The sequence below is a fragment of the Pempheris klunzingeri genome, chromosome 6 (genome assembly GCF_042242105.1).
Source record: "Pempheris klunzingeri isolate RE-2024b chromosome 6, fPemKlu1.hap1, whole genome shotgun sequence".
Lineage (NCBI taxonomy): Eukaryota > Metazoa > Chordata > Actinopteri > Acropomatiformes > Pempheridae > Pempheris > Pempheris klunzingeri.
Window position 1 is genome coordinate 21,138,384 of NC_092017.1, and position 27,376 is coordinate 21,165,759.

At 38.6% G+C, this 27,376-nt stretch overlaps 1 protein-coding gene across 2 annotated transcripts; it reads right to left on the minus strand.

Annotated features, from left to right (window-relative positions):
• Positions 1-5,707: 5,707 nt before the first annotated feature.
• On the minus strand, positions 5,708-9,277 carry pdcb (phosducin b). Of its 2 annotated transcripts, none has more exons than XM_070832004.1 (4): positions 9,157-9,277; positions 7,902-7,963; positions 7,310-7,458; positions 5,708-7,076 (listed from the first exon to the last, which is right to left on the minus strand). In XM_070832004.1, the coding sequence occupies exons 2-4, from the start codon at positions 7,945-7,947 to the stop codon at positions 6,561-6,563; spliced, it is 711 nt and encodes a 236-aa protein (XP_070688105.1). In that variant the 5' UTR covers positions 7,948-7,963; positions 9,157-9,277; the 3' UTR covers positions 5,708-6,560. The 2 variants fall into 2 exon arrangements, with proteins under 2 accessions (XP_070688105.1, XP_070688106.1); XM_070832005.1 differs by lacking the exon at positions 9,157-9,277 and adding an exon at positions 8,519-8,587.
• Positions 9,278-27,376: the final 18,099 nt, after the last annotated feature.

Sequence of the window (27,376 nt, forward strand, 5' to 3'; positions counted from 1 at the left end):
TGAGGAACTTTTTATAAGGCTTAAATAACAGGTTTGTATTAGGCACGGATGTTTTCTAAAATGGGCTTTTATTTTTTTTAGAACTTAAGATTCATTCTAAGGCAAAATATGAATTTAAGGTCCACTTGTTACTGGGGCCCTCAACTGTTGTTTTCCAAGGTCAAAAATAAACTTTAACCCTTAATGTATGACCATTTTATCTTGTATTATCATTTTATAGGATGAAATCACTTGTGGCTTGGGGATTTTCTGATTACTTAACAATTGAATAGAATTGTGCATTGAAACTATTCATTTATTAACTTTATTTGTCCTCTGTATTGACCTCTGCTTTTAAATACCCCGAATACTCACTCCCTCAGTCAAAGATGAACAGCAGGTGGCGCCAACACATGCTGAAAAACAGCTGTGTATGTGCTGGTCTGCATGTACATGTAAGTCAGTGTGAGTAAGTGGGTGTGTGCGTGTTTGTGCAGGTGTGTGTCACTCAAAGGGAAGATGCAATCCAGCAGAGGAGAATTTGTAGAGAAACTTGCATTCCTGGGAAATCCAGCTTTGACCAAGCAGACCAAACCACAACAGCAGTAACAGCACTGATGTAAGATTAAATTATTCAACCCATTCTTATAAGACAATAACATTTGAATGCTTCATTATAGAATATCATGCTACACTTAATAGAAATAAAACTGATACTTAAAGTGCATTCTTTATTGTGTTAAAAGACCACTATAGATGCTTGATATCATCAACATGGCTAAACGTTGGTAATCTCGTTGAACTCGTTAATTAAGCAGAGGGTTCAGGGTCGTTTTTTTACCAGTATGTGTCCATCTATCTGTGTTCAATACTTGTCATTACATGAGCAAAGTTTCCTGCAATGTAATTAGAAAGGCGGGATGAAGATGATATTCATGCCATAGCTACGACTGAAAATGCAGAGGGGGTGTCCTTAAGAAAGGGTTTAATGGTTTAATTCTACAATCACACACATGCTACACAATGAATGGTTTTCATCTTATATCTTAAAATATGAAGACAAAGAATTAAATCAATTAAAAGGGATTTAGTATTCTCCCACAGAAATATACAGCTGGCAATGAAGAGAAAGCTTTGAAGCTTTCAGGTAGATGAAATCTACAGAAAATGTAACCCTCAAATTATCTAAAATTCATCAAACACATTCTTTTTTCATGTGTACAGCAGCTTTAGTTGGAGCTAGATTGATTGTTCTTTTTCAATCCCCAGCTTATATGTGGGCTTTAGTTACTTCCTCAGTGCAGTCATTTATTAACGGCATCCTTGGTGACATATGCCTGGTAGGTATTTGGACCCTGTCTGGACCAGTTTTGACAAATACCTCAGCGGTTTATTGGTTCATAACCAGGGTAATACTTCTTGGAGACAAAAGACCGATGGCACGAACATGAGAAACATTAAGGCAGATGTTTGCTCCGGGCAGCAGAACTATTTTCTTACACATGGCTGTCACGCCTGGATACCAAGATGTAAAGTAACCTATAGCAACACTGCTGCGCAAACTGCTCCTAATCTGAGTCAGCCATGTTGGTTATTGTCAGCACTTGTCAGAATAGAGTGAAACCCAGAAGCATGGACACCTACACATGGTTATATATAGTATTTGAGATAGCTGGAGGGTGTTCCACGAAGTGAAGTCCCCATTTTAAGTTCCTTATAACAATGAGTAAGTAATGAACCCAAAGGTGGGCTCTGATGCAGGAGTGATTTGTGCTACTCATTCTCTTCTTCTTCTTTCCACTCTATTGTTATCTTCAATAATTTGCTCACCCCGCCTTGTTTGAGTAATAACACAATAGTATTTTGTGTCAATGTTGTGGTTGCATCTCATTCCAGTTACATGAAAAATACTTGTTTGTTTTTTTTTCAAATACGCACAAGTTTGATGCCATCAGGAGTAAATGAGTCAAAGAAAAAATATTTACATTATCTCTTCAGCCCTAAAAATACTGAGTCACAACAAACCTCAAAACATCTAAACAAAGCGACTTGAAATAGTCGTTCAATAATGATGACAGCCGGCGAACACTGTTTGTAGTTATGTCATCTCCCACACATCCTCTGTCCATATTTGGGCACGGGGGCCATGTGCGCCTCAGACCAGGTCTCCACTGTCGTGTCATGACATCACCTCTGTGCAATTGGTTTTTATGTGGGTGAACTGGAGCGAAGCAGCTGGGCTTTCCAAGAGTCCAAACACGAAATCACAAAAGTTCTCCAATTAGCGCAGCAGAATAAACAAAGAGGAGAATCAAAACACCAGATATGGGGGTGGGATCAGGTGGTCATTGCAGGGGTAAACATTGAGGTAAACATTTGTTTGAGTGATGAGTCAAATTGCGCTCTGGGGCCTGTTCCAAGAAACAAGTTCAAAGAGGTTTCTGGGTAGCTATCCTGAGTAAAATTAGAGATATCCCAGAGACTTTTTTATTTGACTCAGATAACGCAGTCAGTGATTCTTAGAGGACCCCCATGCTTTGGTCATTTATATGTTCTACAGAATATTGAAGCAAATATGCCCTCTCCCATTCACAGACAATCTTTATGAGATCACTTCAACAGCACTGACAGTGGGAGCACGTGGCACGGCATCAGAATTACGTCTGATTACAAAAACAACCCTGTCTACCCACACAGTGATGTCGGACTGTCAAATGAGCTCAACACCTCCTTTGCTCGCTTTGAAATCAGCAGCAATGTGACAAATGCAAGAATCCCGGATTTCCGGCCGTAGAGGACAAACAGGTTCTCACACTGAGCACACATAATGCATTCTGCTGAGTGTTAATCCAAGCAAAGCTGCAGGTCCTGACTGAGTTCCAGGTTGCGCACTTAAGGACTGTGCTAAACAGCTATCTGAGGTATTTACAAGTATCTCTGGCTGATGTCCCCATTCACCCTTTCATCAACAGAGACAGGGTGGAGAGACTATCCAGTTTCCCAGGTTGTGTTTGCTGAGGACTGAAGCAAGCCTGGCTGCTCAAACAGCTGCTGGTGACCTCCTACCGCTGCACCACTGAGAGAATCATAATAATCAAACATACTTCATCTTCTGTCGGATATCTCATCTCACAGTAAAGTTCTTCAGCAGGTTGTGTCCAGCACATTGTAGGTTATTGGGATACAGCTCCCAGCTCTGGAGGACATCCACACCTCACAGTGCCTCAGGAAAGCTGCCAGCATCTGATAGGAATCTTAACGCTCATGCCATTGTCTATTTGAACTCTTTCCATCTGGCAGACGTCATAAGACCCTCTCTGCCCGCACCTCCATACTAAGAGATAGCCTCTTCACCAGAACCATGTCTGCCATAAATCAGTCCACCACATATTCCCTGAGCCATATTCTGAGCCTACACATGAGTCATTTATTCATCAGTATTTAGGTGAGTATTGTCTCAATTCTTGTTTGGACTCACACGCTTCTGCTGCACTCTGCTTCCTGTTGGAGGAACGCCGCATAGGCTACTGTGTACTGTACATGGCTGTGAAATGTGGCTGAAGCACGGAGGCGTATTCCTGCGAATAAGGCCCTTTAGTTTGTGTGAACTTTGTAGGCCTGTTATGGCTTGCAGAAGACTACAGCATTTCCAACCTTGCATTGGTAAGACAATGCTGTAGTCCAGGTCAGCAGCAGCCAGTCTAGCTGACATGTTTGGGCATCTCACAAAAACCTCTCACTTTTCATAAATACCTTATGAGCAGCTTTAAAAAAAAAAACGTCCTGATAAATCTTAGACACGCTACTGTGTGAAAATGAGGTGTTACTACCTGGAGGCAATGCAAGCCGTGCCAGATGTGTTACTTTGGAAACTCAGACACATGTATGTCCTCAGAGAAATATGTGTTAGCGTGTCACTGTTCAATAGCCCTTAAATTCTGTAATTAGAAATCAAAAGCTCCTTAGCAGGAAATATGTCAGAGATTATTAGAACTCACTTGTCTGAAACCACATAAAAGGAGACACCTTTGAATGTATAAAGGTATAAAGATGACAAACTGTGTATAACCCCATGCTGAGATGACTATAATGTTTTTTGTCCTTGGATTTACCATGCTACTACTATTAAAGCAAAAACCTTAATCCTGTAAGAGGATTGGCCTGGTTACTTCGGTGTAGATCTCTGCACTACGTATAATCAAATGACACTCTTTGATGAAGCATTACATTACATGCTGCTATCTGACATTATGATTAAGTCAAGCATGGTAAAGTTGATGCTGAATCATTCAGCTGAAGAGAAAAGGAAGCAGAAGACCAATAATTTATCAGATATTGTTACATCTGCCTGGCAAGTCAAGCAATATGACTAATCAGGTTGAAAATAAAAGTTGAACTGACTATATTGATAATATAGAAATGTACACATACCTTCTTTAAGAATTTAGAATAATCTTTGCTACAAACCTCTGTTTCCGACAGTAGCTGTGGGTGTGTTTTGTGTGGTAATGTGTTTGGCAGTTTTCCACAGATACAACTTAATTTAATTCACAGCATGTCAAATTGTGGGATAGTATTGCAAGTCTTTACTTAAAAATCTTAACTGGCTTTTATGTTGCGGTTTTGGCATGAATGCAGCTCATTGGGGTCACAGGAGACTCAAATATGTTACAAGATTAACAGATGAGGTTATTCAACATGTGACAGCCTGCTTCTTCAGGAGAGGAGAGAGATGCCTTCTGCAATGGCATGTAGCCCTGCATGTGTGCATAATGCATTTCTCTTGCCTTTGTGCCTCTGTTTTGAATACATTGAGTCAGATGGGGTCAGATGATTTTTTTTATTAAAGAGAATTCTTGCAATATTGTTGTAAAAATGTAGAGATACAACTTAAGTTACTAAGTTGTATGGTCCTTTATATAAAGAAGTGTCCCTAAAGAAAGTTTGGGTGAATTTACCTTGAGATTTAGACAAGGTTTTGGATTTAGTTTGTATCAAAGCATAAGGCGCTGCTTGAAGATAGAGATGTTGCTTGAAGACAGAGAGGTTAAGTATGTTGAATATCCCTTCCTGGGGTCTAGATGCTGTTGGTGGGGAACCCAAATTTTTGGCTGAATCTCCTGGAACAATCGTCAGATAATGGTGGTGATAGAAGAAATCACACTTAAAACAATAGTTTAGCAGGTGTGAGTGTGAGTGTGAATGGTTGTCTGTCTCTGTATGTGGCCCTGCGATTGGCTGGCGACCAGTCCAGGGTGTACCCCGCCTCTCGCCCAAGGGGCCCGCGAGAGGGGTCAGCCTCCAGCTCCCCCGCGACCCTGACGGATAAGCGGTATAGAAAATGAGATGAGATGAGAGATGAAGGTATAACCAGCAGCTGGTTAACTCATCTTAGACTGAAAACACAGGGGGAAGTTCAAAGATGAAACAAATCCACCTACCAGTGCCTTTAAAACTCCCATAATAACACATTCTGTCTTGTTTGTTCAATCACTAGAAAAACCACTGTGATGACAAGCAGATCTTCTAGTATCATAAATCAATAAAATGCCATCCAAAACTCTTCTATGTTACATGATTTTATTAATTTTTTTGTATTCTGGATAACATTAGGCTATGTTTCATATTACAGTACATAGTTTAAAATAGTTCCCAAATCCAAATCATACATGATGATGATGATGTTGACCATTGTGCTGAGTGGAGGACTTGTTGAGTCATATCATACTAAGAAAATCCCAAACCCACGGTTTCCTTTTCGCATGACTGTCTCCCTCGTCCACGATATAAAATACACAAAAATGGATGAACACCTTACTGGTAATGTTTCACTGACGATGGTAAAAAACCAGAGGATCATGACTGTTTTCCAGATGCAGTACGCACCTCCCACCTCACTGGATGAGGAAGCAAGGGAAGGTAATTTGGGACTGAACAGTTGGGGTACATGTTTACACAAGAATGTTTCCACATCCAGAGTGTTTTGGCCTCGGAAGTCTCAAGAGTCTCTGCTCTGTTTAGCTCTTTAAAAGGTTTTTCAATTTTGGCAAAAAACAGAGACTGTAAGTTTCCATGAGTTCAAATATTGTGTCACATTTGAGGATTTTTACTTTGATCTAAGTTGTGTACAGATCAATCTAAACAAATGCTACAAAAAAGTCTTTGGATTGATATATTTTTACAAGTACATACAGCATGCACTATTTTCTATCATTACAAAATAAAGCATTGCAATAAATTACAGATAGCTGGTTTTGGCTTTTGTTTGGGTGGCGATGAGGGGATGTGTGATATACTCTTATTAATTAATAAGTGATGTATCTCCTCACCATATGTAACCCACACCCATATTTGAGCGCACCCATATCTGAGACATCGAGATTTCTTCACCAACTAAGATGTGAAATTTCTCCTTTAGAGAACAATCCTCAAACACTAGTGAGCTTGTGGAGATGTCATGTTTTTTCTATTAGCTGTAGCCCAAAAGAAAAACTTGTCTTATGTCATAAATTCTCTTTCATAGCTCTGTATCCAGTCCTCTGAGACAGGTTGCTTTGTTCCTCAGCAGCCAAACTCTTTGTTTACTCTACATCGTTTTCTGCTTCATCTTCCAAACTAGGCAGCTCTTTCTCTGGCAGCAGGCCGTAACTGTTGAGGAAGGCCTCCACATCAGTGGCAAAGAACTCCTCGTTTAGGTGCTGCGTGCAGGCCAGGAAGTTTCCTAGTAGTTCACCAGCCTTGTACACCAGCACAGTAGGCAAAACCTCATCCGAGAACCGCTCGGCAGCACCGGATGCGACAGCATCAATCCTGCAGAACTTTACAGTGGGATACTCAGTAGCCAGGCAGTCAAGGCAGTTGTTGAGCTCCTCGCAGCCTTTGACCCCAACCTTGTAGATGTGGACAACCACCACTGTGCTGTAATGCTCCTTCTCTATGACTTCTAGGAAGGCCTCTCCGCTGTCCAGGTCATGCACACCGTCAAACCTTGGTCCAAAGCTGAGTTTATCATGCATCTCCTGCATGCAGCGCTTTCTGTATTTTTTTAGACATCCCTCATCCTCTTCCTTGAGCAGTTCATATTCTTGGACACTCATCTGAAAAATGACATTAATACAACAGTTACAAGTTACGTGGGCTATGGAAGTGCAGTATTTGCGATTTCTTATGATTATTAGACACATTAATTTATTCATAAGGCATGAGCTTTCTAAAGTAACTTCGAGACGCTCTCATCAGAGAGCAGCCACAGCTGTTTCATAATGCACAGTGTTGAAAGATCACAATCAAAAGCATAGTATTTGCTGCCCATTAAAGAGTTTGGTTGTACCTTGCGGTTAACGTTTGATCTGGAGTCATCTTTTGGCCCGCCTGGGGTCGACATTTGTCTCAGCAATTCTCTTTTTGCAGGTGGCAAGTTTTCCTGGTCCATACTTTCCAACTTAAACCTCCTCCAGTCATTAATGACTCCTTTTGGACCTATGGAGAGGGAAAATAAGATGTTAAAGCTACAAATAATATGTGGTATACATGTATGGCTTTGTAAAATGACAATGAGACTTGAGAATGTGCAGCTGTGACTCATTGGTGGGTACTGTATCCTGTTTTAATGTGGGGATTAAAGCTTCACCCCAACCGTCTAGGAAATACACTAATTGCACCACTGTTACGTAAGAAAAAGAAGATTAGAGCGTCAGTTAAACTGCCAAAGCTCTACAGATCTGTGCTCTACTTTGGTCTTCTCGTTGTCTGTTTAGAACCAGTTGGTCTGTAATCAATGCCCTTGCTGTGTTACTTATGAAACTGTTCCTATTAAAGGCCTAAATGATGCATGCATGCACGGCACAAACACAAACGAAGACCACTAGGCTGTAAAAATGCTCGGTTACTGTGTGATATTTGGAAACACTGCTGCTACTCACCTGTGTGGGTTACGGTCTCCTCCAAGTCAACCGCTCTGTCAGACATTTTTCTGGTGAGCTACCTGTAGGACAAAAAATTGAAAATCACACAGCGTTAATTCATATGATGTTTTTATGGTATGACTAACAGTGGCTTTTGATGTTGGAATGAATCATTATTTTCATTTTCAACGTGCTCATGGTCTGTAACACTTGCTCTCATTTATTATCAATTAGATTGTTGTATTGCTACAGATTTAAAGTTTTCTTTCGACTGTGACAGAGCTACTGGATACCAAGTGAGTCCAGTGATGTTTAATTAAATTAATGCAGTCTAAGAGGATTACTGAACAGCAACAAATCTCTCTCTTGCTTGCCGTTAGTCTTTAGAGATTCTGTTTTGAGATGGAACAGGTGGAAAACAACGATGTTATCATTTTCATGGTAATAATGAACATGTGTGTATACACTACAATTTTTTCTACATTACATGATTAAATATATATTCTTTCAGCTTCCACGTTAGAACATAGGTTGCAAAAAATGTGCATAAATTGCAATTGTTCAACATTCATATTTAGAAGATGTACAATACACTCACATTAGATTTAAATCTAAGGTGACTCTTCAATACACACCGTCTCTCACACTGCTTTGGGTGTGCGTGACATATGCAGAGCCAGTATCTCCTGGCATGTGCCCAGTGCTTCAATTAGTGTAGTCTTCCTTCCTACGTGCAGTCATGATGATGATCTAGGTCGATGATCTTTGCGGCCACCTCTCTAACTCCCAAATCCACAAGTGGAGATTTACTGTGATTAGTTCTAGCATGAGCAAATGAACTCATGTGTAGGTTTGTCATGTCAAGGTTTCAATTCTTTAAGTGTATGTGTGTGAGCAAAAGACAGACAATAATCGCTTGTAAACAGCTGACTGTCATTAGACACAGACCCATGACTAAATAAAGCACCAAAAGAAAGAATCCTTTGTTCTCTTTCTGTGTAGAAGTCTTTACTTAAAAACAAGAAAAGAGCTAAACCAGAATTAATAAATCAACTCTATATGATACCTAATGTTGTAGCATAGTGGAAATAGCAGATTATATACATGAAAAATCAAGACGGCTCTCACAATCAGTCTCAAATGTATGTAAAAACATACAGATCAAAAAACGTATCTCCTATTACACCCATTAAAAATCAAACTTCGCGTGTCTACTTCCCAATCCATAATCTTCAAAAAATAAAACAAGAGGCATCAGTAGAGTTTTTCTTACCTCCCACAGTCAAAGTGAAGTCCTCCCTTTGTATCAGTACCTAACCTTGGACTGGTCAACAGTCGACTCCACTCCTCTAAGCTATCTGTTGCTGGACGGTGTGTGTTTTTGTGTGCATGCGTGTGTCTTTTCCAGCCAATGAGCTTGGTCTAATGGAGATTTTAAAAAAGACCCTATAGACCGAGCAGAAATAGAGCATAGATCCTAAGAGGATTTCACTTCAGGAATTAGAAGCCTCTACTTGATAAAGGCCTAACAACAGACAAGATGAGAGAGAGAGGAGATAGAGAGCAAAAGAGAGAGAGAGAGAGAGAGAGAGAGAACATAGCTTCATTTTTTTCCTAGCTTATTCTATTTAAGAGCAATACACAAGAGCTACTGTGTTGTATTTCACTACTACAAACAGCACATTAAGAGTTAACTCAGACAAGGGCACTATATCCTCAAGTTGAACTCTCAGATAAAGTGATCTTGTCTGGTATTCAAAGTTCTTCCAGGCATAGAGCTTCACACGAAAATGAACACATGATGGGAATCTTTCAAAACAAAAAACACCGCTAGCTACGGGTGGGGAATGTCTCTGATGCTTCATCACGCGCTCCTTGATTATTTTCAACACAAAAATCACACTGTGGTCTCTCCTCCCTTCTTAAATTCAAACATTGTCTTTTATAATATCAAACAATTGGCTTCATAGTTTGGAGGAAATGTTGTTTTTAGATTCACAAAGATAAAAACGTTAAGTGAATATATTGCATTTCAACACAGATGGATAAGATGTGGAAAATAGGAGCAACTGTACATCTTGTCATGGTCAATATTTTATGGTCAAGCACTCGAATAAAAAAAAAAAAAAGGGTCAAAAGGTTGAAGTCCAGCTTAGATTAAAAAGGTGTGATTCTTCTTAGAGTTTTGTGAGAGGATGTCTGTTGTCTTTTTATACTTAAGTAGAAGCACAAAAGTATTATAAACAAAATATGCTAAATCAACTGTAAAAGAGCTCATAAAGCTAAATGGCCCTTTTGATGTGGCCCCTTTGTGATGTGATTATCTGTTTTTACTTATAAAATCTTGATCAGCAAAAAGTAACTAAATACATGTGGAGGAGTAAAACATAGAGTATTTCCCTCTGAAAGGTAGTGAAGTAAACGTGTACAATTAATCTAGGAAACCACATCAAAATTGCAGTTAAAGAAAAGTATTAAATCAAATCAAATCAACTTTATTGGCCAAGTTTGAACAGGCAAACAAGGAATTTGACTCGGTAAAGCTTGACTCTCTATGTACAGTGAGGAGAAAAGTAGAAATAAACTACAACAGTAGAACAAAAGAATACAGGACAGTATAAACAATATAAACAATATAGAACTAAAGTAAATGTACTTAGTTACATTCCAACACTGCTACTTTTACAGTGGAAATAAAGTATCCCATTATTCTCAATACCATGAACACCCAGAAATGTTTGTATTCATTTAATCATGTATACGTGTCTCTGTGACAGCTTCACTGGAAATTAGAGTGTTTTATTAACATTGTCTGTAGTCCCAGCATAGATTTATATTCTCCTGTGAGAGGTTGTTAACAGTGCATCATCATAAAAACATACATTAAGCCAGCACATTTCAGGCTGTATATATCCACAAGCTGCCGTGTGAAAAGAAATACCTAAGTCACTCCTAATGCTTTTCCTTCCCTTTCATGTGCCATTGTAAGTTTTCCTTTAACTGCATGCTGAATCACTGCAGTGCAAATAGGAAGGGTAAATGCTCTCTACACCCACTTGATATTTTCTGGGAAAGCTAATGCAATCATGTTTGACTTCTGTCCACTGTGTCTGTGTCCTGTATTTATTGGCTTAAAGGATTACTTGACTTTTTTTATTTAGGCACACACAGTATGCATGTCAGGCAGGGTGTTATTATTCTCGGTCCCCCAATAAGCATAAGTTGCTTAAAGTAAAGTTCAACAGATTATTTATCACCTTCTGTTCTAAAATTGTCCATCAGCTACAGCTTAGAGTCCAATATTAGTTCAATGTATCTATGTATGTGTGTGTGTCTGTCTATCTATAAAATCCTTAAAATACTTTTGATCTGTTAAAAACAAATGATATAAAAGTATGTACTACTTTTTCTGACCAAAAACATAGGGCCACATGCCCGAAAAGTCTAAATGTTATTCATAACCATAACGTATGTTGTCAGTGTATCTATGGATATAGAGGATTGTGTATGTGTGTTAGAGTCTCTCTATTGCATCACTATGGATCATTAGGCCACCTCTCTTGGCTGGATAAGACGGTGATACCAGGTCAGCTCTACTAACACCTGATTTAAAAGCTAGATGTCAGCCCTCTGCATTAATGATTCAGGCCTAGAAGTACTGAGCTGTTATGAAAGGAGTTTTACAAGGAGGAAAAGGAAAGGAAAGGAGTTTTCATTTACTTCAGACTATAACAACATTTGTTATAAGTCTTTGCATTTACATGTCAGGAATATATCACTACTTGTTATATATACAACTGATTATGTTTACTCCTATCCATTTCATCCTATTAAATACATGTTATCAGCTTACAAACATAAGGATTTCATTCTTTTCTTGCATTACTATATGTACAGTAATATATCAGTCTTAATTGACTATATATTATTTGTGTTGTACCCTAAATGCATGATCTCCTGGATATGCCAATAAATCAACCCTTTTTGTTTTCTTAGTTCTTTTTCTCTTTTAACTTTTTCTCAATTGATCTAACATGATTTTATGTTTTTTGTAACATTTGATTTTACCAGATGAACAAAACGAGAAGAGTTTCATTGATTATGATCCCCTCATGTACACCATGCTGCAGACTGAGCCAAAAGTGTAGGGGGTGTAAAATGAAATCAAAGAAAAGTTTTCTTTTTGAAACTCCCAGATTTCCCTATTTCCCATTTTTTATGACTCACCAACACCAGTAGGCCTGTATCTCAGTTTGGTTTATGAATATGAATTTACGTCTACCAGCATATCACCTCCACACACGGGCTGGAGACTACAGTGACAATAAACTCACAACACCATGGTAACCAATCTAAACAGCACACAGTAGTCATACCTTAAAAACTGAAGGACCTTTGGGACAATTCGTAATTTAAATTAGACTAGTAGTCTTACAGGAAAAGAGGTGTTTGTGGATAATTGTGTCCATGTGTGCGTCAGCTAGCTTCTCCCTTATGGGCATTTTAAAGCACAGATTTTCTTCAATGAACCATTTGCTCCATGACATCTTTGTCTGTGGAACCAAAGGTATAGAGTTACCCCTCTTCACAAAGCCCGCAATCAGTCACTGCTTTCTATACATCCATGCTGAGGTTTCTGGTTATTATGGTTTTCTTTAGTAAGCTTTGAGTCACACAGATAGGGGCCAACATTCAGCTTTGCAATGTAAATCTCCAGAATTACTGTGTAGGATATTTGAAAAACTGTGTTTTAACAGCTCTCCAGTCTGCTATACTGAAGGTAGAATGGGTGAGTCCTTTTGGTCTCATTTTTATCCAGGTGACTCATGACTGTCGTGTGCATACCATAGATATGCTGGTGGTGTTGGGAACAGCTAAATTAGGCAATGGCTTCCCCCGAGGCTATTACTCATTGACTTAGTAATGCAAACAGGAAGAAATCCCAGGTAAGGTGACCTGTTTGCAATACCGATCTTATCACACCTGAAATGAAGGGTCACTTAGTCAGATGCTTTATTTAGATTAGGTGTATTTCTTTCTTTTTATACACCTTTCATGGATTGATGGGAACTGTCAGAGTGAAGAATGTTAATACAAAAAGAGGGCGACAGCTGTTGTTATATATATATAACATATAACATTTATTTTGGCATTTACTCATGACAAATGCATTCACTATAACTATGAAGCAATCTCTTTTCAATGCAACACACACACACACACACACACACACACGCACCTTTTCATAATCATGTCTGGCCTCTTGGTCTGTCAAAATTTGCGGTTCTGTTATTTTCCTCTGGACAGTCTTTGAACTGCATGTGGTTTTCATTCTGACATTTTAATCATCCTTATTAACAGGAATTGAGAGTGTTCCAGTATTATGACAGTAGTAGGCTATTACAGTGTTATGAGAGGCTGTCTGAAAGTCCAGCCTTGCTTTATTTTAAAACCCACAGCCAACATTGTTCAGCTGCTCTGACTCAGGAGTTTTTACTTCCAGTTCAATGAGGCATTATTCAGTAGCATTGTAGGTTGACTTGCCATTGACCCTCACTGCATCACCTGGCTCCAAAGACATGATTTTCAGAATAAATGTTGAGCAAAGAATATACCATATACATATACCATACTGAAATGGTGTCTGAAATGACTGCCAGGTGATGCAGGTGACTCCCCTTTACTCCAGAGGCTTCGTTTCATGCCTGGAGGCTCTTTTCAGGAGAACAAAAGCTACTTTTGGACAACATGTTTTTGACACAATTTTCCTGAACCACGTCCACTTGCCAGGCATACACAGGTGTGAAAATGGGCTTAGCTTTGAGATCAGCACCTCCACTCATTTCTCCATATTCCTCACTTTCATCCTTTGGTTAAAAAAATATTTGCAAGGCTCCTTATAACTGGGGTAAGTGGAAAAAAAGGTGAACCAACCCTTTAAAGCACTTTCCCTTTCTACTGCCTGTAGTGAAAGTAGAGTAAATGCTTAAAGTATTGAGTGCATGCTAACTCTGGAGCAAACAGATGGAAATTGTGATGAGATACAGATAGATTGAGGACAGGTCTAAAGTGGATAAACTGAAACGGGAACTGAAGACGACAGGGATGAATCAACAGCATGACAGACCCATATGGTTTCACACAGAAAAGCCTGTTTTTTGCATGAATATTACGTCTAAGTGCGTGACTGTGTGCCCCATTGTCTGCACGTGAGCACTGGAAATGCACGGACACTCGTCTGAGCTTACGGAGAAAATGAGAAAATAGCCTTTGTTTCGTCACTGTGGCTAAAAGTTTTTCTTTCCTAAATACACTCCCTGCGTGTGAAATGGCACGAATGTCCTGCAAGCAAAGGCAAATGACAATAAATAGCAACAAAACAACAGACATGTCCTTTCATAAGGAATTCTTTTGTGAAGCTAGATATTTTCCTTTTCTGTGCTCCAAGGGAAAACCTTCAAACCTATCACAGGTGGATTGAAATTATTTTCCAAAAAAGAGTGTATATGTTATTTGCTTAGATTTAATTTCATGCATTTCTACTATGGAGATACCTGGGAGTCTTACATGCATGCAGATGTAAGCAGCTTGAGGCTATTTTTAAAATTGTAGCACTTTGAGATCTGTACTGTCAGATATAAAGTGCATTATAAATAAAATGCATTATTATTATTATTATTATTATTATTAGTTTGGGGTCACTTCTTTTTTATTCACATTTTATTTTTATCTTGCATTTACATCTCCATTCTTTTAGCAAGACCAAACTGCTTGAATAGAAGACGTTCTTTCCCATGATTCCCACAAAAATCCCTTTTAGTCGGAAAAACTAGATCCATCCCTAAAGTACTGAATTATTCATGTTCAGGTATTTGCGGTCTTTCTCATGGTTTGCTTCATGAAGGGTTTTCCCACTTAAACTCCATCAACTGATGATAAAACTAATTCTTTGCTGTGGCCCCAGATGGATACTTGAAAAACACAAGGCAATGGAACGTATATCATAAACAGCCGTTTTATTCGTTTATTCTAAACACTCACACTGACAGTAGAATAATGATGTTCAGATACTTTTCCAGCATAAAGTTTAATGAATTAAACAATGAATTAATGAATTAAAACAACTGTCTGAAAATTGAAACATGTGTAACCATGTATGTAACCACATATAGTCTATTCTCAGTGCCACTTATGGTCTCTATAGGTCTGGTCTTGCCAGTAATAATGAGTAAATGATGCATTTTTTCATTTTCTCCACCTCTGCTTTGCCTTTGGGATTTAGACACCGGTTTACGTCCAGTTGTGCTGCTGATTTTTGAATTCCCTGACTGTCATTTTTTTTATTTTAATGTTTGTCTTTCATATCATGTGTCTTTCCAATGCCATTCCTGGGTAATATATGTACGTAATGTAAAGTATATAAACAGCAGCTACACTTTAATGGGAACATCCAACACTGTTGGTCAGTAATTTTCCTAGGTCATTATCATCAGCATCATTGTCAAGATCACTCATAACATTGAGAAATAAGAGAAAGTCATGACATACAGGAATATGGATTTAATTTAAAAAAAAAAAGCCTGTGGTTTAGTGGTTAAATTTCTCCATAGGGACCCCTGATTCACTCTGTATGCACGTGTGTGTGTGTCTGTATGTGTGTGTGTCTGTATGTGTGTGTCTGTGTTCATGTCTATTGTGCAACATTAAAGCTGGTCCAGTTATGGTGCGTAAGAGAGGGAGGGAGGGAGTGACTAGGCAGCAGTCACCCCCTCCTCTTCCCAGTCAGTGCTGCTACTATTGCGACCCATTCATAAATATTAGTCATCCCACAGTAATGCTGGTGTTTCTGTTGTGAACCGAGAGGCCCTCCTCGACTGCTCCATGTTTCAAGGGGAAAAAGTGACGCACAATTTAAAAACATTGTACTGTTACTTCCATGTGTCTAAACTGCCACTAGGAGGACTGAGGAGCTGCATGAAAACAGAGCAAACCAGAGGGAAAGCTGCAATCACACTGAGTCAGTGAGTAAAATGCATCAGGTCCGTGAGACAGTGATGATAGGACTGCAGTAGTTATTCCTGTGCGCTGGCTGGTACGAGGATTTTTTTTCTTCCTGTTTTTATTGATCTTAATCAAATGTGTGATGTGAAATCAAAAATGTCCCAATCTTATCTCAAGACACCAACACACTGTCACTTATGGCAGCTCGACATATGTGAATATTTTATGTATCAGCAAATGAAAGACTACCAACAATGAAATGTATATAAACATTAATTTACAAATACATGTTACACACAAATAAAGATTAAAACATTCTGAGATTTAAAAGAAGAGATAAAAAGATAACTAGAACAAACCTGTTGATACCTGTTGACCACGAGGTAAAACGGTGAAAGTTTGTATATAAGAATTTTTTTACAGAGCTTATGGTGTAATTTAAAAGATGGAAATCTCCTAGCCTTGCAAAAAAAGTATTCGTTTTTGAATGTATCCTAAATACAGTACCAACTTGTGAAATATTTTGTATACATGTTTATACTCATGCAATTAGTCTATTTGTAAGATGTGAATATTCAATGTATCGTTTCCCCCGACATTCAATCTACTTTTATATTCTGGTAACATTATGCCAGTATACTGCGGTGCAGAAGTAATTGAAAAGAAACTGCTAATTAGTGATGTTGAAAAAAAGTTTTCTGAAGCATTTCTGAAGTGTAGTCCAGTAGTAGCAGTCAAGCATATTATCGCCACAGACTTTTGAGCATGGTGTTGAGGTAACTGAAGGACTGCAAATAATGATTATTGTCATTATTAATTAAACTAATGGTTGTTTTTTTGTTTAGTGAAAGAAAAACCCAAAGCTGATTACAATTTTCACCGCACAAGGCATCGTCCTGAAATTGTCTATCTTATCTGTCAAAATGCAAAACCAGCCATGCAAATTAAATTTACAGCTACACGAAATATAAATAAATAAATAAATTCCCATAAGACGGAAGCAGAGAATATCTGGTAATTTTCCTTCAAAAATGACCAAAATGATTCATCAATTATCACGCAGAAGTCACTTCTCATTTTTTTTTTTACAGATAATTTAAGTGACTGATGACTGATTAATCATTTCCACTTTACTTAAGTGAGTTGCAGCCAAGCATCTGGCCCTGCAAACAGTACAGCACTGAGTCAGCTGTTCACCTGTTTTGTAGGCATATGTTTTCTTTATTATGTTTTTTATAAAGTTTGAGGATATTACTGGGATGGAAAGTGAACAAAAATCAGACAGTAAAACAGTATAAGATAAGATACATTTCAGGATCTTGTACATACAATATGTGGCTACAACCTACATTTTCTGTATGGCCGAGTGATCATTACTGCTACAACAAGAAGCACCTTAAAGTGTCTCAAAGTGGCAGCAACTTCACAGAAAGGACCCCTGGTTTTTAAAGGTCCAGAGAAAGCTGTGACTGTGGTCCAACCTTACTGGATTGTAATTTTGAGTCTTAGAGCATCAACAACAGATGAAAGATCAATACTTGTAACTCTTTTAGCAGCCATGTCATTTGTTTTGATTGAGTTTTTGTAATCTGGCAAAATTTGATAGAACTTATGATTTAGGCTTCACATTTTACTACTGTAAAAGTATAACAAACACAACAAATGAGATGTGGAGATGTGGAACTGGACACATCACAAATGTGGCCAAACAGGAAGCTTGTTTAAAAAAGAATCTTACTGAAGACATGATACTTTTAATGATGGAAACACTCGGAAATGAACTTCTATGTAAGTGATTACTGTTCCACTGTTCTAGGTGAACATATCTTTGACAGGAACCAGTTGCTCTTTCCCAGGTATACTTCTTCCTTAAGTATCACTGCCCACCACCTCCACCTCCTTCGCCAGCTGAGTCCCTTCCCTTCAAAGTAAAGGTGTTTATGTGTGGTCTCCAGCCTATGATGACTCATGCAATGTAAGCATGCAAACAAATGGTTTCCTTTAAACATTATGTCATCAACTCAATCATGGGGAACTCCTTTTGAAACCAATGTAGTTACACACATAACTTAAATTACACTATTTAAAAACTGCACCCACATGTCAGGAGGCCTAATGCATTGGTGAAACTGAGAGTCACCTTTATCTGGAAGATCGATATATGCTATTTTACCTTTGGGTATTCAATGCTATGCTATGCTATGCTATGTTAGTTGTTATTTTATATATGTGACTACATTTACAGCAACAACAAAAAGACTTTGAAAATACTTTTTTAAGATTTATGACTGAAACAAAGTACAGAATGTTACCATGCAACAAAATAATAATTATTTGTTATTTGTTGTTAAAGTATTCTTTAACCCCACCAAACCGTAGCCACCTGTAAAATTAAACTGCAAAATGACTGTAGTGTCACAATATGAAAAATATTCGGTAAATATAAAAGCATTATATTAGTAAGTCTTTTTAAAAATTAGGATATGCTTGACTATTTACCTGTGTACATTTTGTATATTTGCATATTTGTATTTTATTCTATTTTTTTTTTTAATTTTTAATTTCTTTTTCTTTTCACTAAAATTCTCACTGTAATTTTCGAGTTTTGGATGTAGTTTTTGTGTATATGTGAGTTTCCCCATTTGAGGGATGAATAAAGGTGCATCTCATCTTATCTTATCTTAAGAAATTGATGGGCTTCTGTTAGTTAACCTAAGTGTGAGTTACATTCAAACGCCTCTATGACAAAGCGCATCCTGCTACAATCCAAGGAAACATGTGGAAATGTGTTTTTGCATCAATAAAATCCTTTTCACAGAGAGTTCGTCACCTGTCACCCAGCGTGTTGTGACAACACAAACACAAAGCTGACATATGTCGTGGAAACTTTTGCAGTAGCTTGTGTTTATGGAAAGAATCCAGACGTCTGAAGTAAGAGACTATAGTCACCAGGTGTGACAAACATGGTTGTCGTCCCTCAGGTCCATCAAGAATATCTCATTGGTGATACAGGAAAAGTCGCACAAAATGTATGTTAAGTTGAAATGTTTCAGGCAAAGAGAGCTAACACTGTCTTATTATTGCATTTTTGTCACAGGCCAGCTAACAGCATACTCATCTAGTTGTCTGTTTTGTTTAAGTGTACATGCATATTATTTAACCCTCATTTGGAATTTAAGTCGTCATAAAAACAAGCGAATAACGAATAAATAAATAAGAAAGTGATAGTGAATGCTGTAACTTACTTTTTCCTAATTCTTATTTCAGCAGGTGTGTGATAATAGGAATAATAAAAAATAAATAATAGGATATTAGGAAATGTTGTGATTTTAAATTTCAACCAAAACACCAGTAGCTATATACCATAAAATGAACGAACGAACTAACTAACTAACTAAATAACTCACTAACTCACTAACTAACTAAATGCTGGCTACAGTAAAGATAGTAGCAAAGGTAGTGTTCACTAACTTAACTAATCTGTGGAGAAACAATATTACAGAAAGCTAATAGAATAGTGGCCAAGAAAGTTAGTATTAGAGTTAATATTAAGAAGCTGGATCACTTACCTCTCACCTCAAGTTTCTTCAGAGACAGATTTGGTTGAACTGCTGAGGTGAAATAAGTAAAAGTTTGGTACCTTTCTGAACCGTCTCTGTTTGCATTCACATTTGCCACATTGCCTTCTGTACTGGAGTTGAAGGGAGGTGGTCATGGTTTCGGTTAAATCTCACTAAACCATGTTGTCTCTCTTACGACCCGTCACTGAGGACTTTTTCTGTATAAAACTAGATATTTTCCTAACCAGAAACAAGTGCTGTGAATGTCTTAACAAGACCATAAAAAGTTAATTCATGTTGTAGATGCCACAAGTGGATAATGTTTTGGATATTTTGGCAGCAAACAAATGAAATGCATTGTCAATGCATATTTTACAAAGCATTGATATTTATTGACAATATTTCCTCATTATGTAAATAGAAAACTACAACATTATGTCTCTTTCAAAAAATATGTGTTGTTGCACATTAGTTCTATTTTAATGTAATAGAAAGACAAGGTTGCAGCAAATAAAGGGCGGTAAACATAGGGTGTCCATGCCCTCTGGAGAAAATATTTAAATTTTCTGATGTGACAACGCTATGGTTAAGGATAGGTTAGGTTTAGGCACAAAAAGGAGTTTCTTAATGGACTGATGCTGCTGTTCCTCATGGGAGGACAGTTTAGATAAAGAACTGTCTAAGAACAATGTTGCAAAAGATGTACCACTATGATTATTTGTTCTGAGAAACAGTCGTGCCGAAACAAAACAATTCTACGAAAATTAGATCATCAATAGTTGAAATGTTTTCTTAGTACTACTCTGTTGCCTTCCTGTTATCTTGTGTCACAACATGAACATGATCTGATTGTGAGACCTGTTAAGACAAATCTTAGTCATAGACAAAAACAAAAAGATTGTGATGATAGAAGGTGTGGATCACTAAATTCTCATTAATGTGAGAGTCACTTCATGTAAGTAAAATGTGTAATCCTTGTCACTGTCCAGTGGTGTCCGTAAGGCTGCATTAATTCTTTTCAAGACTTAACTCTACTTAAGAATTTGACTAAGTGAGCTTGAAGAAACAGTCTGAATGCAAAGGAAAGGGCTGCTAGAGGTCCACAAATCTCTCACACACATACACGCACATTAATCAGCCAACATCAAAGTTATTTGCTGAATATGGACACCAATTAAGCATCGCTTTGCTGAATATGCTCCCAATCAGTCTCTAGTGTCCTGCGGCTGTCCTGCCAAATCTTGGGTCCGTGTGGAGTCTAATTCACAGAGCTTTCCAGCAAACACAAATACGTCATTTCATTTAGATGGCCTGGGAGACAGGAAATGAGAAAAATTCTTTCTTATTCTTATTCGGTGAAATGGACGAAAGTGCTGAGAGAGATCTAGCCAGGGTTTCATCTTCTGCAGTGTTACAAATGTGGGTCACATGGCTGTCATTATAAGTTGGCACTGTTGCTAATCTGTTGCCACTGCTTGTATTTTCATATAATTAACAATGTTAGTATTCATGATTTATAGCTGCTTCACTTGCACCCGTATCATCCGCTTCTACTTTCCGCTCATTTTAATCATATAAATAGTAATAGACCACAACTCATTGCTTTAATACTTATTTGTTATTAGCAAAATGTTTCCAAAGTAACACACGGAACATAGAGAAGAATTAGTGAAAGGGCTGAGCAAAAAGAAATGACAGATATGCAAGGTGTGTCAAGGAGTGATAGCTCAAGACACCCTATTACTAACATGGGAAAACTTTCAAGACGTCGAAAAAAATATCTGGCATTTTGCAAGTCAGTTGTGACATGTTAGTTACACTAGTGACGTGTAAGACGGGGCTGAGCAACACTGATACCAGAGTCTGTGTGTGACGAGAGGTAATCGCCCCTTCTAGTGTGAATGACACTGGTGGCATAAATGAGTGTGTGTTTGGATGTGTGCCAGAGATTCTTTATTTTCTTATCTGGATCCCTTCTGCAAAGTGCTTGTTAGTCTCTCAAGGGCTCACAACGTGAAACACATAACAGTGTTTTCATTGTTTTCAAAGAGAAAATGCTAAGAAGTTTCAAGCCAGAATTGGTTCTGTAGAATTATTTCCTGTTTTCTCTAATCTATAAATCATATATGTTGTATATGATATTTCAGAAGTGTGTGTGTGTGTGTGTGTGTGTGTATTTGATAACATAATTTACCAAGCGCAAGTCCTGGTCATGTTTCAGACCAAGTTTATTGTTTCATCAATCTTTGGAAGAAGAGATTCTGCCATATTTTAATCTTGCATTTCAAAATTCTTCCTATATGTGTACATTTTTGAGCATATACATATGTTGGAATTTCATCTTAGGTTTTAGGCTGTCTACATGGTAAAAAATCTATTTTATATCCTCAGGGGTAGCAATGCATCATCATCATCATCATCATCATGATGCATTTTTCAGCGACACACCAGTATGTTTTAATTGACATATTGGTGTGTCAGTGACTTGAAACATGAGCCTATCCTTTAACATGTATGATGTCAGAAAATTACTACTTAGGCTGTGAGTACAATAGTTAAAGCCCCAGTCTTTCAGGTATGAGAGATTGAAGTCGGGAAAAGCTTCACCTCTAACAGCTTTGGTGATGCAATCCACTGTGTCTGCTTCTTCAGGCCCCTTAATAGGTCACGTATAATGTATTACAGTGATGTCTGTGTATGTCTGATAGATGAGTAAGTGTGTGTTATGAGTGAGTGAGTGTTGATGATATGATATGACCGCATGTTCGTGTGGTGTGAACACTTGAACAGCTGTTTTGTTTTTTTATGTTCATGTTTTGTCATCCTGTGACAGTGTTATAGATGGAGAAGGCCACTTACCCTCTGTGTGACCTTAAAAGTCTCTGTTAGAGATACTGTAGGTAGTGTCTATCTAAGAGATGTTCCTGCAATGTACACGTCAGACTAAACATGAGGGTCGATGGGAAATGGAAATAATCAGTTGCCAAGCATTCCGCCTCACTGAAAGTCACAGAGACATACAGAGCATGAAAGTCAGGCCTTGGAAGGAGTGGAGACAATACACCTAGTTTTGTTCTTTTTAGTTCTTTTTTCATTTCTTTCTTCATACACACTGAGACACTGAAAGCAATACCAGTCACACACCGTCGCAGCTTGTATTGTTTTCACCTTGTGAGTGTGTGTGTCATTATGACAAAATGTTGTCCTGGACACGCCCATTGTAGCGGGAACCATCGAGGAAGCGGTTTGGAGAGCCTTGCCAGGTGGTTTCATGTCCGTCTGTGGACAGATTTTGTCAACGTGATGGCGTCATAACTGATTTCCTTTCCATTTTTCCTATCTTTTCTTTCTTAGCACAGGTGGACATCTTCAGTTTCAAAAGTTCTCAATCTTCTGGATATTCGTTTAGGTGACACATGGCTCAGTTATTTCCTAATTAAAAAAGTTAATATTTTAAAGTTACAATCAGTGACATGCTTCCATGATTTACCATTGCTTGATCAGAATTCACTATATTTGAATTTTCACTGGATGTTGTCAGGAACATCATCTTGAGCAAGCCAAAAGCAATCAAATGGGAAGATGAATCATCAGATTCTCATTTGTTGTCCTTCCCCGCCATCTGTCTAGCCTCCTTTTTTATGCAGTCATTTCAATTCTTATTGAATATTGAATATTCTTATTTGCTGTTTAGTTCTGACATTCTGACTAACCTTGTGCCCATTACATTTTTTTAATGACCATGTTACGACTTGTTCTTTTCCATACAACAGTCACTACATAATATTACATGCTCATGAAAGTATGAAAAAAATGTTATTAGTGTGAGTGTGTCAAGAGTGAAGTGAAACCAGCATCAGTTTGAAAGAATGACATCATTGACACTGACAAATGGAGATCTTCCCCTGTTGAGTTGCCCCAACAGCAAACCACTTCACACCATTACAGTAGAGACTCAGCATCAAATATAAGCCTCATTACCCTCCCACTTGCATATGGGTGGATACAGGTTAGGCAAAACTGTTGCAACCATTATGTGGTTACTGTAATTATCAGTTTTCCTCAATTGCTAAGGCAGATTTTGTGAAACACTGTTGCATTGTCGTCATCATTTTATACAGTGCTGCATATCATTTAATTTGTCTTGCAAAACGCTGTCAAAACTGCAGAAAGCATGGTTAACGATTTAATCTGTATAAATATGTATAGTTTTGTTTTGCATTACTGGAATTACTTTTGTTTCATTTTGTGCACGTGGCAAATGGCAAAAGAAGGCCAGTTGAAGCATATTACAATCTGTGATTTACACTGTAAGGTAGAACAATTAATGCAATAAAGAAGTGACCTCATTTTTGGAATCTTGGTTTATGATAAACAATAAATAAACTGACGTCTTGTAAGTAGGTTATTTTGGGTTACTATTGTGGCAGCCAAATGTTCCCTGAGATGTGTTGCATTAGTGCAATTTGGATAAGAGACTAACAATTGTGCTGAAGAACGTGTTGCTAAAAAGACCAGTGTGAAGAGTTTCGAAAAAGTGAACTCATGTCTGCCTCGAGCCATGAGGCTCCATTATCCACTACAAGCATAACTCAGCCAAACCTCTGACTGAACTGTCGGCAGTTGGGTTGCATTGTGGGTAACAAGGATTTGACAAGGAAGGAGAGTGCAAAAAAACCTGATGATGTCACTGGTTCTGTTTCAATAATTTAATGGTACGACCTGAGGCACACACAGGAGGATGGACTCAAAAGCTTGACACAAGGCAAAATAGGTAGAAAAAGGTGCAGTTTTAACACTGACTAAAGATGCTGGACACAAGAGTAGAAGATAATCTGGTACAGCACAAGGGACAATATATACACCAGGGAAAGGGGCACGGGTGGAAACAATCAAGGCAGGAGGGAGAGGGGGAGGGAAAAGTTGAACGCCACAATAAAACAGGAAGTAACAGAAAAACACATGAACTAAACTTAACAAACTTGACGAGACATAACATTTTGACCCTTTTATTAACACCCTTTCATTAACAGTACATAGTTTGTCTGACAATGCTGTAGGAGCTAAATTGGTGGAGTACTTCTTCAGCTCAATGCATCACCAGGTCAACCGAAGATATTTCTGTTTATACATTAGAATTCTGTATGACAGAAACAACAAATGGATATACTGGTATGTAAAAATGAACTACAGATTTGGGATGCAACGTTCACCGATGTTTTCAGAATCATGATTTCCTCTCAACAATCATGCCAAAGCAACTGACAGAAACTGTGCATTCTCAGATGATCTGCATTTGTGGTTATGTCATTTAAAACTATGTAAGTGATGAGTGGCTCCCAGTGGGTGAGTGCCAGTGCTTCTCGTGTGGAGGCAGCTGACACCGGCCTCCAGCTGACAGCAGTTCCTGCCACCTGCAAGGCGTCACGTAACTCTGGTCTTGGATCACGGCCTCCACACTGGGTCTGATTCCAGAGAGGTCCAGAAGCGGTCAAAGGGAAAACACACACTGAAATCTCCTGATTTTCTCCCACACCAGGGCCCGAGGCCTGCTCATGCTCATTACACACACACAAAGCAAGATGTGCTCCCTTGGCCGATCTCATAGACTAGGACCTGAGCATGCCACACATTGATGCACAATGGAATAATAATACTCACCCTCGGGCAACTGACAGTGGAGAAAACAAATAATGTGCACACACAATTAGGTCATTTTCATGCCTTGATGGGCCAAGTCTCTCTGACGGGGAATCCTACGCCTAGTCTTTTGAAGTACAGGACAAAGACTATGAGATGTGGGAGGAACTAACCATCGATTTTAGTTGAGATGACAACTGTTGCACATGGCTAAATTAATGTTATTTCCCCGCTTCTGTGTGTGGTTTGTGTTTAAAACTGGAATTGTCCCTGTGAGGGAAGACAGTAAACGTGGTTGTGAGTTGTGAGAAATGTGTGAATGGATGGGAAAATTTGGCTTGTCATTGTCTGTGTTTAGAAGGGATGATGCCAGGTGGCCTGACTCACCGCTGTGTGCCGCCGGTCACGTCAACATTCCTCCATGTTTGTTTTGGAATGGCCGTCCTAATTCCTCTGTTGCACCGCCAGCCTATACTGCTGAGGCATGGTTTCCTGTATGCTGTTGGACTCAGCACTAATCTCCACACCTCATATACAGTAAAAGGGCCTTTTTATCCGTCTGCATCTTTTCCCGACAAGCCATACGCCATGGAAAGTTCTAGGGATGTGCATAATACCTCAACCTTCAACATGGTAATTTCCTCGTTTCTCCCATGACACATGCCGTAGGGTTTGTGTTATGTTTGTAATCTGAAATCAACACAAAGCAGTAGTATACCATCCATTTGGCGTGCTCCGGTGGGCCGTGGCAATGTTTGTGTTTTAACTGGCCATCCCGCACTGTCCCGTCTCTTTACTGGCCCATACGACCTGGACACCAAATGTGAAGATGGTGCCTATTCAGTCCAATAAGAATTGCTTGCCTGGTACATATACTGAAAAGGTTTCTAGCTTCCAGGATACTACCAGCTGCTATGCGGCCTACTGAATATGCACAGTAGTGTTCAACCCATCATGCCTCTGGCCAGCCACACTATGTGAATGAAAAAAACTATAGAATTCAAAGAGTAATAATTAATCATGTTTATAGCAGCTGGTATCCTGTCAACGGTTTTATAGTGGTGGTCTATGGAGAAAATACTTTTTTGGACCACAGGGTATTTTTCATTGTAATCCCAGGAGTGGCCATTGGAAAAAAGAAAAAGCTGACAGGCAGTGCTATATGTAGGTCTTACAATACATTCATTGCTGTGTATGATATCGTGCTCCATGCATGTTCTGGGACTGGACTCACTGGCCAGTCACAAGCAAGTTAGTTTAACTTGTGTTTACATTATAGGCTCCAACTTTAACACTGTGGATAAATTGTTTTAAGTCTAGCAACTAAATGTTAAAAACGGCCTGATACTCTTACTTTGCCTCAGGATTATGAACTGATAAAATCATCTCATTTAATCCCTTTCCCTCTGAGGAAAAGGGAAGGTTTCAGTGAGACACTGATCTGTGCCTGAGCTGCACCTCGTCTATTGATTTACTGCAGAAAAGCTTATCTATAAACCAGAAGATCATGCCATGTTGCCTCACAGCGTACAGACTTGATTGAGCCTGACAAGTGTCTACATGTTTTATCTGATGTGCTAAAAAGGAAAAGTTCCTCAGCTGCACAAAGTACTCTAGTGTGTGTCTTAATGTCTATCTATCTAGGTGGGGTACGGGTATTGATCACGGTCAATTAACCAGCATGTCTTTGCGCTGTGGGAGGAAATTGGTGCACCTACAGAAAACCCACCTGGTCTGAACCCAGAGCTTTCTAGCTGTGAAGTGACAATGCTGTCCACTGAGCCATTGTGCCTGCCCCTGACGATCGACCTTAAACATCAATTTACCTTAAACAATAAATCCCAATTGCAAAACTAGTAGTATAAGTTTCCCTGTATTCTTATGACAGTCCAAATTACCATTATCATTCAAGCACAGAGAAAAAAAGTTTGGAAAGACATAGCAGTGAAAGTGATTTACATAGCCGTCTGATATCACATCTACATTAAAATATCTGAGGTATTCTTAACAGCAGTGTGTTATTGACTGTCAGAGGAGCGACAGACTGTCTAATAGTCTCCATTTCTTCTCCATTCTATTTCTTGTCATTGCCAAACCCCCAATCTAAAAAACATTTGGCTTTTACAAAGAGCAAACAACCTTTCACAATGCTTTACCCGTATCCAGTGCATTGATTACATAGTTTTCTTAGGCAGGAAAAGTTTGTTTGCTTGATCCGAAGAGAGCTTATATAAGTGCACAATCGGAGTGAACTGAAACAAACTGAAAATGACAACAACTGATTTCTGAGAA